General features: G+C 44.4%; 1 protein-coding gene across 1 annotated transcript; it reads right to left on the bottom strand.

Moving 5' to 3' along the window:
• Window positions 1-61: 61 nt before the first annotated feature.
• Window positions 62-9,849, bottom strand: LOC103243187 (archaemetzincin-2-like). The gene is given in 9 exon segments (XM_008012070.3): window positions 62-1,200; window positions 2,126-2,302; window positions 3,327-3,490; window positions 6,756-6,766; window positions 6,768-6,882; window positions 6,974-7,147; window positions 7,467-7,749; window positions 8,814-8,899; window positions 9,832-9,849. Coding segments are annotated over 7 exon segments (1,080 nt in total). The 5' UTR covers window positions 8,814-8,899; window positions 9,832-9,849; the 3' UTR covers window positions 62-1,044.
• Window positions 9,850-15,733: the final 5,884 nt, after the last annotated feature.

The following is a 15,733-nucleotide window of genomic DNA, read 5'->3' as shown; positions in this document are numbered from 1 at the left end:
AAAAATTACCTTAAGTCTTACCCTCAAGGTAAGATAGGAAAGTGGGAAATGCTGTCTGCTCACTGGCATTCCATAAAATATTCACTGTAATTTCTAGATTTCCAAAATACATCTATGCAGCAGAGGTGGTTTGTCAAGTCTGAGGTTTTCCACCTCCACCCCCATAGCAATGGGGCTGACGTTCACACTCTGCAGGTCCTCATCAGCATTCATGGCACCCCGACAGATAACCCCATGAGACTCTCTCCCTGACTCAAGTAAACACTTCACAATGTAAGAAGGTGAGAAGGACATTATTACTGAAATAAACCTGAAACCTGCTCTAAATCTATAGAAAAAGTGCAACACTCACAAATACCATTACCACTATTTGTAAGATCCCTCATAAATGACTATATTATAGCTGAGACCTGCAACAGAACTCCCACCACCAAATGTTGTGGTAGTGTAAGGACCATTGTTATTTTCACTTGCAAATATTCCTGAGAGGTCATATTTTAAGCTACTAAAAACTGATATAGGAATAAGGTGACACCCAGCAAGAGAAAAAAACAAGGTAATGCACTCCAGAGAGTAAGGAAGGCTCACGGAAGAGGAGGGTTGTGGTGAAGATCAGAGCCCACGGACGTCCAAAAATGTGACTTGGCTGGGCCTAACAGAAGGGAGCAGCTCTTCTAAAAACAAAATCACCCCCTGGAAATTATGTTGGTTGGTTCCTTGGGACAGCTACCGTTCTTTTTCAAGTTACTTACTTGCTCGTTACTGCCAGTCCCAGCTTTGTTGGGAGACATAAGCATATTTGGGGAATGGAAATAAAGTGCTTGCTGCCACAGACCAGGCCAGCAAGATGAGAAGATAAAGAGTTTCTAGAGTTTTTATTATTCAAAATGAGTTTCATTTCAATTCAGGTACCTGAAAGAAGGTTCTAGTCTGTTACTCTGACACAGCACAAGATCAGTAGTTTATTCTGATGAAGTATTCCACCCAAATGAAAGCATAACATGCAAGTAGTCATTTATTTCAATCACTCCTAATTGAAGGTCCTTATTTCTGGAGAACAGCTAGGCATTTTATTATCCACTCTTTCCATTCCTTAAAGGCTTCCACGAGTTTCGAAAAATTCCCATTATCCTCACGACTGTGTTCTGGAGTTGCTCCAGGTGTGTCAGAAGATTCATCATCAATCCACCTCACCAGTGCCTGGAAAAACAGGAAAGATGCGCATTTCAACAAACCACAGCAAAATACTATCAGGCAAGAGAAGAGCATTGGCTTCTAGATCATAGAGTGACATCTTACCCCACCAAGATGCTGCATTTGATAATGATGGTGTGAATATGAAATAATGCTTATGATATACTGAGTGAAATGGTGCATACCAAATATACACATACCAAAAATACGCACTGAAAAATGATGAAAAAGAAACACACTCATTCTTATACTTTTTTTCTAGCATGATAGGATATTATTTTTTCTCAATTTGCTGAATATTCCACAAGGCATTATATTCATTTGATATGTACGTATATACATAAGTGTACACTAACAGGCATGGGTAGACATATGTTAGTGAAAACACATGTGTAGACATTTCTGCGTAGTCACTTGAATGCACAGTCACACCCATGAGTAGCCACATGAATGTATATTGATGTTTGTGGGCATGTGTGGGCACACATATACACATACTGAGATTAGGTACTTTCCTTCCTCCTTTTTAAAGAAAATCATTTTTTCCTCCTAATGAACATCATGCCTCTGTCCTATATTTGGAAAGATAAATCCTGTCCACACACTTATAGGGTTTAAAAACTGAACTTTGCCAGACATATCAATATTTATTCTGTTCTGCAAAGTCAAACTCTCTTGCCCTAAATGGAATAGAAACAGAGAAACTTCTTCCACTATTTCTCATAGAACTGTAAGCATAAATCACTCAAAGGCAAGCTAAAGTTTTTAAGAAGGGCATTTCTTCGCATGTTTTTAAACCACAGCTTCCTGCTTATCTTTACACTAATTTCCTCTGATAAATTATAACTCTAGAGAAGGATATAATAGAAATGTCAGTTTGCTACTCAGATAACCACTTACCCCTCTTTACACTGTCCACCCCTCAACTTACTTAATAACTTTCTACAATGCTGAAGCCAACAGCACACTGCAACTTGCGCAAACAGATAGGGCAAAGGTTCAGAGGGCGCCGGTCAGCTTCTTCCAAGTGGTTGGAGCCTTGCATTAGGCATGCCAGCCACTGGCAGTGTCGCAGTCCAAATATGTGTCCGATCTCATGGGTTAAAGTCTGCAAGACAATCATGTCGAGGCTTTATAAGACCACCATCACGTTAAGCTACACGTCTCTTCTTTTTCTTGCTTTTCCAAGAAACACAGGAATCAACTCCCTTAGTATTATCACCGAAACTTCACCCCGTCCAGACCTTCAAAGACTTAATAATCCCTCATCTCCCCAAACGTCTTACTGCCTTTCTGCTATAGACGTCCTCAACCTCAACACCGCTGACATGTCGGACCGACAACACCAGGTTGTGGGAGGCTGTCCTGTGCCCTGCACGATACTTTGCAGCATCCCTGGCTCTACCCACTAGATGCCAACAGAACTCCCTCCCTGATCGTGAAAATCAAAAATGTCTCCAGATATTGCTAATATTCCCTGGATGGCAAAATCACCCCTGGTTGAGAACCCTTAATCTAGACTAGGCTACTCATTGTAATTCAGATTCTGGGGCCCTTCCCCTAGAGATGTTGATTTCAGTAGGTCTGCGAGAAAGGGGGCTTGATGTGCATGCTAATGAGAACATCAGGTGGCAATGACACAGGGGGTAGTTCTAAGAGGCGTAGCTCTCAAACTCCAACAAATAGTTGGGGAGATTAGGAACTGCCAGGATAACTATAGTCGAGGATAGCCTGCAGCCCAGGGCAGGAAGGCCCATACTCCTAGAGAAGGCAGAGCAGAGGTCCTCCAAAGGCCTGGGGAAGGCAGCTTTGCCCAATGACCACAGTAGCTTGAACAAGTAGGTTACCCATTCACACCAGAATTCAGGAATTATACTAATAAGAGAACACATGGGTACAGCCAAGGCTGCGTGTAACTAGTACAAAAAACTGTCACTGATACCGTAAATTTCAATATGAAGGTATCCATTTACCTTGTTTTATTGATCATTTCAGTCAAGCACTATGCACCAAAATTATACAAACGATACAAAGTCATTTATAATATTACCTTAAAGACTGACAATATACAATTTATGCAACTAAGATTCTCTTTTAAAAAACCGTCCTGTCGGATTTTTTTAGTAACTCACCTTACAGGATCGAAGTAGTAAAACACTAGTTATTTCTGGAATATAACAGTTGTCGAAAATTGAATAGTCACTTGAAGATGTTTTCTTGAGCTTCTTCACTTTGCCTTCATGGCGCATGCTATAAAAATCACTGCCATACCTGGCAAAGCTGAACATCCCCACACCTACAAAAAGAGGACAAGCAGCAACAGAATGAGAGTAAGGTCCCTGAGGAAAGACCAAAGAAAAGATCAAAGAAAGAAGAGCCTACTAGCCCATCTGGCCAGTGAGTACACCTCTGTGTCACTGTGTCCCCATCATCTGATACACTTATGGTTTGCCACCAAAAAGGAAGATTTTGGTCCCAGATTTCCCTACCAAAATCTTTTGCGGCTATCCACTTTGCCTTGTCCTGTAAAACTTAATGGACTTGAGGTCAAATACTTGAGAAACTGAAGTTTCAGAGAGTCTTTTCCCACAAAAGTAGTCTTTTTCTGAAAGTAGTAAGTACTCCAAATCAAGTACTCAAAAAGGAATCATAAAAAATAATCACATGGGTCAGGCTTGGTGGCTGACGCTTGTAATCCCAGGACTTTGGGAGGCTGAGGCAGGTGGATCACCTCAGGTCAGGAGTTCAAGACCAGCCTAACACGGTGGTGAAACCCTGTCTCTACAAAAATACAAAAATTAGCCGGGCATGATGGTAGGTGCCTATAATCCCAGCTACTCAGGAGGCTGAGGCGGGAAAATGGCTTGAACCCAGGAGGCGGAGTTGCAGTGAGCTGAGATCGCACCATTGCACTCTAGCCTGGCAACACAGCAAGACTCTGTCTCAAAAAAAAAAAGAAAAGAAAAAAGAAAATCACATGAACAATAGGCAGTCATTTCACTCTTTTAAGGACACACTAAACAGATCTGTTACACGTGTGTCTGGAGGGGTTGTTGGCCTTCCCTCACGCAGCACTGACTGAAGACAACTGCCCTGGTGTCTTGAAGACCATGCTTTAAACCACGGCTTTAGACAGAATAACCCCTTCCCCTGCCCCACCCCCACCCCCTTTTTAAAGAACAGCCCAACTCTATTATGTCACTAGTGTCTGCTGACCAGAATAAATACCCTTGTAACTGACTTCCTGTGTTACATTTAGAGTTATATCAACCATCTCTGCAAGCACAGAGAACACGGTTTGCTACATAACTCACTCTACAGGGTACTGCTTCATAATTCGACTTGTTTACATGATCACTTTTATTTATGTCTCTCATTCAGTTTTTATTTTAAAGTAATAAATTTTGAAAGAAAATAAACCCATAGTAGGTTTGTTCAATCTAATTTGATTCAAAAACAACTTCCTCACCTCCCTTTACCCAGAAAATGTGGACTGATAATCGAAAATTAGGGTAAACAGCATTCTGGAAGTTAAGAAAACACTAAATCTATTCATGTATCACAAGTAACCCCCTCTGGCCAATCAAGTGTGAGCATATTTCACTACAGTAATACTTTCAGCAAGGACACTTCTTTCTTCCAATAATCCTACAAACAGAAGATTATTTTTTTCATAGTCAATGCGTCCCAATTTAAAAATATGAATCTTTGTAAACTTGGAGAAAACAAGACCACTGTGTTAAGATATTGTCACTGTCTAATCCTGCTACTTTCCTATGTCAATCTTTCATGTGATGTAATATTTAAGAAACTTACAAAAAAAGAATTAAAGTAAAACAGTTTGGAGAAATGTTTCCTGACCTCCTCAAATATGTAAGATAAATTAGCTAGCAATATCTAGATAAATGAAGATATGGTTTTAAAATTATTTTTTTAGCTGGGTGTGGTGACTCATACCTTTAATCAAAGCACTTTGGGAGGCTGAGGCAGGAGGACTGCTTGAGCCCATGAGTTTGAGATGAGCTTGGGCAACACAGGGAGATCCCACCTTGACAAAAAAATAAAATACAATAGCTGGGTGTGGTGGTCCTGTGGTCCCAGCTACTCGGGAGTCTGAGGCAGGAGGATCCCTTCAGCCCAGGAGGTTGAGGTTGCAGTGAGCCATGATCACACCACTGCACTCCAGCCTGGGTGACAGAGGGAGCCCCTGTCTCAAAAGAAAAATAAAAGGTAGATAAAATTATTTTTCAATGTTTCCATCTCTATCAGGTTAGTAATAAAAGAGAAAACTTATGATAAAAAGCTACCTCACACCACCAAAATCAGTAACAGAGTAGTGACCCACGTCTCCAAGAGTGCATGTTGGTAGGGCCATGGGGGGCTACAAGAAACCTCACATAAATGGAGAATAAAGAATAAAGGAATGGGTGGGAAGAGATTCCATAACCCTACAGCCCCCAACTCTAGTAGAAACATTTGTACCAAAAAGTTTACCACCCCCCACAAAGCCTAAGGCTAATGTAACACCCAGACAGACCATAAACTGTCAGGACAGTCCCTGTACTCACTCCCCATCCCCAGAACACTAATGAACCGCTCCCCTTGGGGGCCTTTTCCCTTTCAAGTCTGTCTTGGATTCTTGGGGGTGAAGTTAGAGAGGTAAGAGCAAAAGTGAAGGGGAGGAGAGAAGGTAAGTAGGAAGATGACAAAAAAAAAAAAGTTAAAAATATAACCGGTTTCCAGAACCTTTCCCATCCCCAATATCACCATGCAGAGTTCCTAATGAGTCAAGGTTTATTACATATCTCAAATCAAAGATGGAAGTTTTGACTTTTTAAATTAAAAAACAAACAACAATGTTGTCGGATGAGAAAGAAGCATACGCTTAGTCTATGGCTCTTCTATCTATGCAAGATGACTATGAAAAGAATTGAAAAACAATTAGCAAGATTTTCACATCCATTAATGATAGTTCAAGCTGTAATTGCTTTAATTCACCTTGCTACTGAATTACTGACATTTACTAGCTGTTACGCCGAATGCCTATATGTGTGCCAGGCCTATATATGCATTTTTTTTTTGAGACAGGGTCTCACTTTATTGCCCAGGCTGGAATACAGTGGTGTGATCACAGCTCACTGCAGTTTCAACCTCCTGGGCTCAAGTAATCCTCTCACCTCAGCCTCCTGAGTAGCTAGGACTACAGGTATGTGCCACCATGCCCAGCTAATTTAATTTTTTTGTAGACATGTGGTCTATGTTGTCCAGGTTTATACACACTTTTTATGTATAGGCACTTTTATGTAAATTATCTCCAAATCACTCCATGATGTAAGTATTGTTACCTTTAAGGTCATGTATGTAGTGAGTGGCCAACCCGAACCTAGATTATCAGAATCTACCAACAGCACGCTTCCCATTATGGCATAATGTCTCAACTGAAAATACTATACAGTTTTAAATATCAATATGGTTCTTGGTTGGAATTTTTTCCCTTCTTTTAACATCTTCAAATATTCTCAAGTTGAAGAAGCTTCTAACAATGCCAAAAAAGGGAATACCATCTGTCAGAGGCCTGTCCAGAGACAAAATTCCACGAGTCTCTTGGGTAAAGATCAATCATTGTTATTCCCACAATACAGAAGGCATTTTCAGGTTTCTTCTTTTTCAAGAACTTCAGGATGTCCCCTATTTAAAAAGAAATAAATAAATATATGAGTGTATATTATATACATATGCTTCCTTTACTCAGTTCAAAATGCAAAGTTGTACAATTCACCTGCATGAATTTGTAGGTTTTGTGTGTTCTCATTGACTCTAAAGGAACACCTTGTTGTGGAAACAGGAACTGGTTCTAGGAGTTTTGCTCTCAAGCCATAGAAATATGCTTTACAGTAGCCCGTGAGCCATTTAATATATTCTTCACTGATAAGTCTGGTGTTTCCTAGAGAGCCTATAATATGGAAGAACATTTAAAAACAGACTTTAAGATGATTATTCAGTGTTTACCCAGTCTATGAGTAAGAGGATTCAAATCAGAAACAAAACCAACTCTAAATTTTCAATACACCTTTATCATTCATTGGTGTTGCTATGAATTAAAAAGAAACAAAATGTTCTACGTCAGTTTGGCTACAAAACTTGTACCGTTGCAATGAATATCAAAAATGATCCTAAAACGGCCCATCTGAATCAGACCAATAGCCCAGACTATTCCTGACAACAGCGCCATTGCAAAACCCAACCAAAACCAGCACATTACCAGTATTTACCAATGGACTGTATATAAATGCTGCATTTGTCTGGAGAGGGTGTCTTTCTGTAAGGATCACTGAAGAACTGTTCAAAGTCTTGGGGGGCCTCAGGGTGGGAGGTGATCCAATCTGATGGAGAATGCAAGGTAATGGGTCCAAAGAGATCACTGGCTGGCTGGAAGGCTTCATTCATTAAACGCTGTTCCCCAGCATCTAATTTCTCATACTGTGACACAAGCACTGGGTTCTTTGAGATGAGAGCTGTTTTTAGGGTCTGTTCAGAGTGCCGTACTATTTGCATCTAACAAAGAAACACAAGTAGTCAAATATAAAAATATATATCCATATTGGGCACTTTACCTATCCTCCATATACAGCTCTGATTTCTCCCTAGAGTGAAATGACTGATTGCTAATGCTTTAGAGTGGTCACACTTAGAGTGGTTTCCTCACGTCCAGTCAATTTATTGGGGATCTAAGAAATTAAAAAGAAAATCATGAAATCTATTCCTCCATCTCATATGGAACCCGCTCCCATTACAAAAACGAGTGGTGGCCAGGCGTGGTGGCTCATGCCTGTAATTTCAGCACTTTGGGATAGAAGGACTGCTTGAGTCCAACAGTTTGAGAACAGCTTGGGCAACATGGTGAGACCCTGTCTCTACAAAAAATTTAAAAATTCCCTGGGCATAGTGGTGCACACCTGTGGTCCTAGCTACCAGGGAGGCTGAGGTTGCAGTGAGCCATGATGGTGCCACTGTACTCTAGCCTGGGCAAGAGTCCAAAACAAACAAAAAAACCTCATGGTGACCATAGGAGCAGGACCTCACACCCAATTTCCTTCACTCAGGGAATAATAGTATTAGCCTGGCACGGTGGCTCATGCTTATAATCCCAGCACTTTGGGAGGCCAACGCAGAAGGATTACTTGAGCCTAGGAGTTTGAGATCAGCCTGGGCATCATGGCAAAATCCCATATCTACAAAAAAATTAGCCGGGCATGGTGGTGTGCACTTGTAGTCCCCACTACTTGGAAGGCTAAGGTGGGAGGATCATCTGCACCCAGGAGGTCGAGGCTGCAGTGGGCCGTGATCGTGCCACTGCACTCCAGCCTGGGCAACAGAGACTTTGTCTCAAAAAATAATATTATGAATTGACTCATTAGTGCCACATGAAAAATACTCATCGTTTCTAATGTGACTCAAAGATCTTCAACATCAAATAAAAACAAAACTAATGTAAGCCCTATCATTTCTGCAATTTAACTGCAGGCTGAGAAGCTACAGCTTAGCCACTTAAGTTTACAGCCTCAAAGTCATGTCACATTAGAGAAGACATCAGATGACTAATCAAAAGCCAGACTCACAATGACAGGTTTCTTCCATTCACATCGTTTTCCTATGTAGAGCTTTCATCCTTCCTCTTGAATGGGTCGGATGTTCCGCCACGAGGCTTTTTGAAGTAGACAAGGAAAAAATTGAACATCTCTGTCTGGATCATCTCTGTCATATTTTCTAATTATCTACATTTTGCCAGTTTAATGATAGACAGCTGATGGGAAAACTTAAGCTAATGTCTGTTCTGATTGAACCTCTGAATTCTGGGGTTGAAGAGGCTGGTTGAAATTCCAGATCAAATGTCTCTGTACTCAAAGCTCTGATATGAGCATAGGCTCATCCTCACTCCCACACAACTGGGCGGAAATCTGACTTCTACAGGACAAAATATAAAACAAGATGTACCTTCCTGTAGCCTACCTACCTTGATTAGGAAGGAAGGCTCCCATGGAAGCTTTTATCTTACAAGGACGGACATGTCTGGGCCTGGCCGGAAGTAAGTTGTGGAGTGTGCCTTCATCTTAATATTAACGAAGGCAGTGTGAAAAGTCAGGAGGCCTCCTCTTGCCCCCCAAGCCTAATCTAGGGAAGCTGCGGGAGAAGATAGGCAGGGGGCGCATAATATGGTCACTGCAGTGGGCTGGAGGCCTGGGATGCTTTGGTCCCAAAACCACAACATCCCGGGCAAACCGGGAGGAGTTGGCCACCCTGGCTGGTGGCCTATAGCAACTCGCACTGTGGGCTCTGGTCTGTGCAGGCACAACCCAGTCTCCGGCTGGGGGTGGAGTAGGGATTCCCCGGGTACTCTCGCTTCGCCTCTTCTTCCCCCAGGAGCCTCTGGAAAGGCCTCCCTGGCTCCCCAGAGGCACTCCGCCCGCGCAGTCCCCGCGGCTTCCGCCACGTCCGCCCCTCCTACATCCTCATCCCTCTCCACCGACCGCGACTGGCCCCCGCCTCTACGACCCGGCTGCCCCGCCTAGGGTTCCCCGCCCAGCTCTGACAGCACCCGCGAACCGCCCTGACTCAACAGTCCTCGACCCCACCCACCAGCGACTGCTCTTACGCGCGTGCGCACCGCGACTCTTCGCGCTACGCCGCGCCACGCCCACTGGCACCACGCCCCTTCGCGCCACCAGCCGCACCGCTGCGTCCCTCACGCCCTGTGAGCCCCGCCCCACTCGCGACCCGCTCGCGCCACCCCCCTGAGCGCGAGGCCGCCTGGGCAGGCGCAGAGCTGGAGTTCGGCGGCTGCGGCCGGCCTCTTCCAGAGTCGCAAGGGGGCTACAACCCCCAGCCGTCCGCCCCGTCAGTCGCCAGTTCCCTGTCTGCCCTCGCGGGGGCTCCGCGGCCTGGTTTTCGAGAGCCACAGACGCGCCCGCGTCGTCGGGGTTGCCCGTGTGGGACTGCTTGGCAGGCCGCGGGTTTGAGAGGCGTCCAGGCGTGACGAATGCAACCAGCGTGGCCCCAAATGAGTCGGCGGCCGCCACAGGTTGATGTAGAGCCGCGGCGCTCCCCGGGGCCGTCACCCGCAGGACTTTCCCTTCTTTATTTGTTGGGGGCGGTGGAGGCTGGAACCCAGACGCTCAAGTGTGGGGCGCGTCCTCGTGGCGTCCCTGGCGAAAACCCGGATGCCTGGAGGGGCAGTGAGGTCGGAAAGGCACCGCGGGGCCTGCATTAGGGCTGTGCTAGCTCTGTGGCATCGGGTGAGACGTTCAGCCTCTCTGGGCCTCGCCATTCTCTCTTTCTTTTTCTTTTTCTTTTCTTTTTTGTTTTGTTTTTGAGACGGAGGCTCTCTCTGTTGCCCAGGCCGGAGTGCAGTGGTGCGATCTCAGCTCACTGCAACCTTTGCCTCCTGGTTTCAAGCGATTCTCCTGCCTCAGCCTCTCCAGTAGGTGGGACTAGAGGTGCCCACTATCACCTCCGGCTAATTTTTGTATTTTTAATAGAGATGGGGTTTCACCATGTTGGCCAGGCTGGTCTCGAACTCCTGACCTCAGGTGATCCGCCAGCCTTGCCCTCCTAAAGTGCTGGGATTACAGGCGTGGGCCACCGCGCCCAGCCTAGGGCCTCGCCATTGTCATCTGGAAGATGAGAGGACCCCCTTCGGTCTTGGGAACGTGGGAGCTCAAAGCACGTGGTCCCAGGACACTCCCCTATACAGCCCCTGATGCAGCCCAGCGCCCATCAGGCCTTAGGACACGGCGGATTGCCAGACTTGGTAATGCCACTGAGTGATCCCAGTTACAAATCGCCACCTTACCAGCGTCCCCTCTTCCTTTGAAGTTGGCCTTTAAACAGGCCTCTACTCCCACACCCCCCTTCCTATCCGACTCAGTTCCTTCTTTACCAGTTTATTTCATGATCCGTTGGTCCTAGCAGCTTCCTAAAAGCAGCCCTGGGGAAGCTCAATTCCATTACAAACCTGTTTCCCCAAACCTCCCACTGGTTCACTTCCAAGACCTCACCTTAAGGGACACCCAGCTTCCTTCCCTGGACACTTACTTCCCTCCCACACTTCCCTCAAAAATACTAAGCCCTTGTTTTTATTTTCCAGCTATTGTCCTATCGCTACAAAAGTAACCTCTTACTTATTTAGAGATGGAGTTTCACTCTTGTTGCCCATGCTGGAGTGCAATGGCCCAATCGCAATCTCGGCTGGCCACAACCTCTGCCCCCTGGGTTCAAGCGATTCTCCTGCCTCAGCCTCCCTAGTAGCAGGAACTACAGGCGCCCACCACCACGCCTGGCTAATTTTTTGTATTTTTAGTAGAGATGGGGTTCCACCATGTTAGCCAGGATGGTCTCGCTCTCCTGACCTCGTGATCCACCTGCCTCAGCCTCCCAAAGTGTTGGGATTACAGGCGTAAGCCACCGTGCCCGGCCTTTTTTTTTTTTTTTTTTTTAATAAAGACAGGTTTTCACCCTGTTGCCCAGGCTGGTCTGGGACTCCTGAGCTCAGGTGATAGACCTGCCTCGGTCTCCCACAGTGCTGGAATTGCAGGTGGGAGCCACCACGCCCGGTCTCAGTTCTTTTCAAGTCAAGCCATTTTACCATCCTCTGGATTTTCCTCATCCTCATTCTCCTTCCCAGTCTCCAGGAAAGACAGGCACATTTTCTTGATGACTTCAGCACTTCTAACCCCTTGTTGGCTCTCCTTAGAGGACATTAACTCTGTGTGTTTGAACCTTTCAACTTCGAGGATCTCCTCAGCCCTTCCTTATTTGTTCACCCTTCTGGATCATGAAATCTCCAAATTTGTCTTGAACCCAGTGCCCATATCCATCCTCACCTGAACCCATTCTTTAATAAAATGGATTCACACCATGACTGTTCTCAAAGTTTGAAACCGAGAATACTGATGCGCCACTCTTGCTTCAATGCTTGAGAAGTGTGGGCTTTCTTCCAAGTGCCTTTTGACTGTGCGCCTATCTCCCCGCAGCCTGAGGTGGTGTAGTGCTTGAATCCTAAAACCCTCACTTACTAGCGTGGGACCTGTGCCAGTTACTTGACCTCTTTTTCATCTCTTCACTAGTTTGTAAAACGGAGACAATTACAGCACATCTTTTTTCATTATTATTATTATTTGACGCAGTCTCGCTCTGTCACCCACGCTACAGTGCAGTGGCAAGATCCTGGCTCACTACAACCTCTGCCTCCTGGGTTCAAGCGATTCTCGTGCCTCAGTCTTCCGAGTAGCTGGGATTACAGGCACGCACCACCACGCCCGGCTAATTTTTGTATTTTTAGTAGAGATGGGGTTTCACCATGCTGGCCAGCCTGGTCTTGAACTCCTGACCTCAGGTGATCCACCTACCTTGGCCTCCCAAAGTTCAGGGGTTACAGGTGTGAGCCATCGTGCCCCACCTACAGCACATCTTAGCAGAATTTTAGGGATAAAATGAGTCCCTTTGGATATTGTGCCTGTTTTTGACTGAACGGCTGGCTGTCTTCTGACATCCTGAGTGGCTTCTTTAGCTTAGTTGTCACCTCTTCTATAGCCTCATCCTGCCTCATGACAAGACTTCTCTTCTGCCTGTTCATTGCCTTGTGTGTACATAATAATATTGCAGTCATCCTTGTCACAGTGATTATAACCTATTTCTTACATGTCACCCTTACTCAGCTGCGAGATGCTTGAGGGTAAAGACTCTCATACGAGGTGTCTGAAGCATAAAAGGTATACACTAGATTTTCATTCAGTGTTTTTTTTTTTAAGATGGAGTCTCACTCTGTCACCCAGGCTGGAGAGCAGTGGCTATCTCAGCTCACTGCAAGCTCTGCCTGCTGGGTTCATGCCATTTTGCTGCCTCAGCCTCCCGAGTATTTGGGACTACAGGCGTCCGCCACAATGCCTGGCTAATTTTTTTTGTGCGTTTTTAGTAGAGACGGGGTTTCACCATGTTAGCCAGGATGATCTCGATCTCCTGACAGTTTTTTGGTATTCATTAAAAAGAACTTCATTTTGCATTTAAACTGTTTAAATTTCTGGATCATGAACTTTGTACTTGCTCAAAAATTTTAGGAGAGCCTATTTCTGCATAGTCTAATATTTATTTTTTTTAAAAAAACTGACCAGGCATAGTGGCTCATGCCTATGATCCCAGCACTTTGGGAGGCTAAGACAGGAGGATCACTTGAGCCTAGGAGTTCCAGACCAGCCTGGTCAACATCGGGAGACCCCATCTCTAAAAAAAAAACCCAAAGAAACCTGGTGTAGTGACACATGCCTGTAGTCTCAGCTACTCGGGAGGCTGAGGTGGGAGGATGGATTGAGCCTGGGAGGTCGAGGCTGCAGTGAGCCGTGATTCACAGCACTTCAGCCTGGGCAACAGAGTGAGACCCTGTTCAAAAAAATAAACAAATAAACACCTTAGCGCTTGGGGGAGTTAGATTTTGTTGTGTTTTTTTCATTAGAAGAAAAAGACACTCTCCCTTACTAAGATATTTTTGCCTGTTAACTAATATGCAGTTGCAGAATGAACCATAGACTGGCTAAATTTCAAAGAGCACTACAAGTTCTGATATTTAGAAACGAGTGAATATGCCAGTGGTCCAACGTTGGAAAAGAAAGTTGGTAACAACATTAGAAGGTGGCAGAAAGCAGGAAAGAAATGTAACATATATGGCAGATGAAGGGTTTTAAAATAACTTTTATGTATCAACACGGAAAAGATAAACACCATGACATAAAAATGAGCAAAAAATATGAACCATATAATCCGAATAGTCCATTAACATTCATGTGTTCGATAAAGTTGAATGAACGCAAATGAAAACCACTCTAATAATTTTATCTTACCTGCTAATTTGGCCAAACGGTTTATTTTGAAATAATTTCAAGCTAACAGAAAAGTGGCAAAAATAGTATAAAGAATCCCTACCTTCAGGGCCGGGCGCGGTGGCTCACACCTATAATCGCAGCACTATGGGAGGCCGAGGCGGGCGGATCACGAGGTCAGGAGATCCAGACCATCTTCGCTAACACAGCGAAACCCCGTCTCTACTAAAAATATAAAAATTAGCCGGGCGTGGTGGCGGGCGCCTGTAGTCCCAGCTACTCGGGAGGCTGAGGCAGGAGAATGGCGGGAACCTGGGAGGCGGAGCTTGCAGTGAGCCGAGATCTGGCCACCGCCTGGGCGACAGAGTGAGACTCCATCTCAAAAAAAAAAAAAAAAAAGAAAAGAATCCCTACCTTCTTTTCACCCAGATTCCGCAGTACTTAACATTTTACCTCATTTCTTTATCATTCTCATTCTTTCTGTGTCTTTATCTCTCTCTCTCTCTATGCAAATGTACATTGTTTCCCTGAACTATTTGACAGTAAATTGCAGGCCAGGCCCGGTGGCTCACGCCTGTAATCCCAGCACTCTGGGAGGCTGTGGTGGGTTGATCACTTGAGGTCAGGAGTTCGAGACCAGCCTGGTCAACATGCTGAAACCTGTCTCTACTAAAATTTAGTGGGATGTGGCGTTGCATGCCTGTAATCCCAGCTACTTGGGAGGCTGAGGCAGGAGAATCGCTTGAACCGAGGAGGTGGAGATTGCAGTGAGCTGAGATCATGTCACTGTACTCCAGCCTGGGCAGCAGAGCAAGACTGTGTCTCCAAAAAAAAGTAAATTGCAGACATGATGCCCTGCACTCCTAAATACCTCAGAGTATATTCCCAAAAATCAAGCACATTTTCTTAAGTAGTCACAGTACAACTAAAACATGAGTCCATACTGACATTTCCAATTCCAGTCCAGCCTGACACCACAGAGTTCATTCATTCTAGCCTTCCATTTTTCCATATGTATGATGTCCTTCATCAGTAGAGAGAAACCTGGCTCCTGTTATTCACAATTTATTTATTTATTTGCTCTGTACTAGAATATGTACTAAAAATAATTTCAGAATTCCTAATCCATAGCACTGCAGGAAAACAACTCTACCAATTAGTATGTATTTAAGGTTCTTTACAGCCAGAGGATATATATTAAAATACTGTGTTCAAGTTACCTACATGAGTTAGTTCTTCCCCCTCCCAATTCTGCCCTTCAGTGTAGTATTGTTATTAACATGAAATATAGTTCGGTTCATTTACTTTTGTTTGCATTCCATTTTACAAATTTGCCCCCAACTTTGATCTTTTTTTGATTGTGTGATACATTAACATGGTTACTAAAAAGTTGAATTTGATGATAATGTCCAATGATGGTAGACTGTCCTGGTGGAACTGTGTATAAACAGGTCGAATCTTTCTGGTGAACAACCTGACATGGAATATTAATAGCTTTTAAAATGTTCATACCTATTGACCCAATAAGAGATCTCACAGACTTAAGGTTAAGGACAGTCACCAAAATATTATTTATAATTATAAAAATTAGAAACAAAATATCCAGCTATTGGAGACTGGAAAAGCACAAATTATTAATCAAAGACCATAAATTACATGTACATTCGTAT

The sequence above is a fragment of the Chlorocebus sabaeus genome, chromosome 16, assembly GCF_047675955.1.
Source record: "Chlorocebus sabaeus isolate Y175 chromosome 16, mChlSab1.0.hap1, whole genome shotgun sequence".
Lineage (NCBI taxonomy): Eukaryota > Metazoa > Chordata > Mammalia > Primates > Cercopithecidae > Chlorocebus > Chlorocebus sabaeus.
The sequence above is the reverse complement of the archived record's forward strand: the minus strand, read 5'-3'. Positions and strand labels throughout refer to the sequence as shown.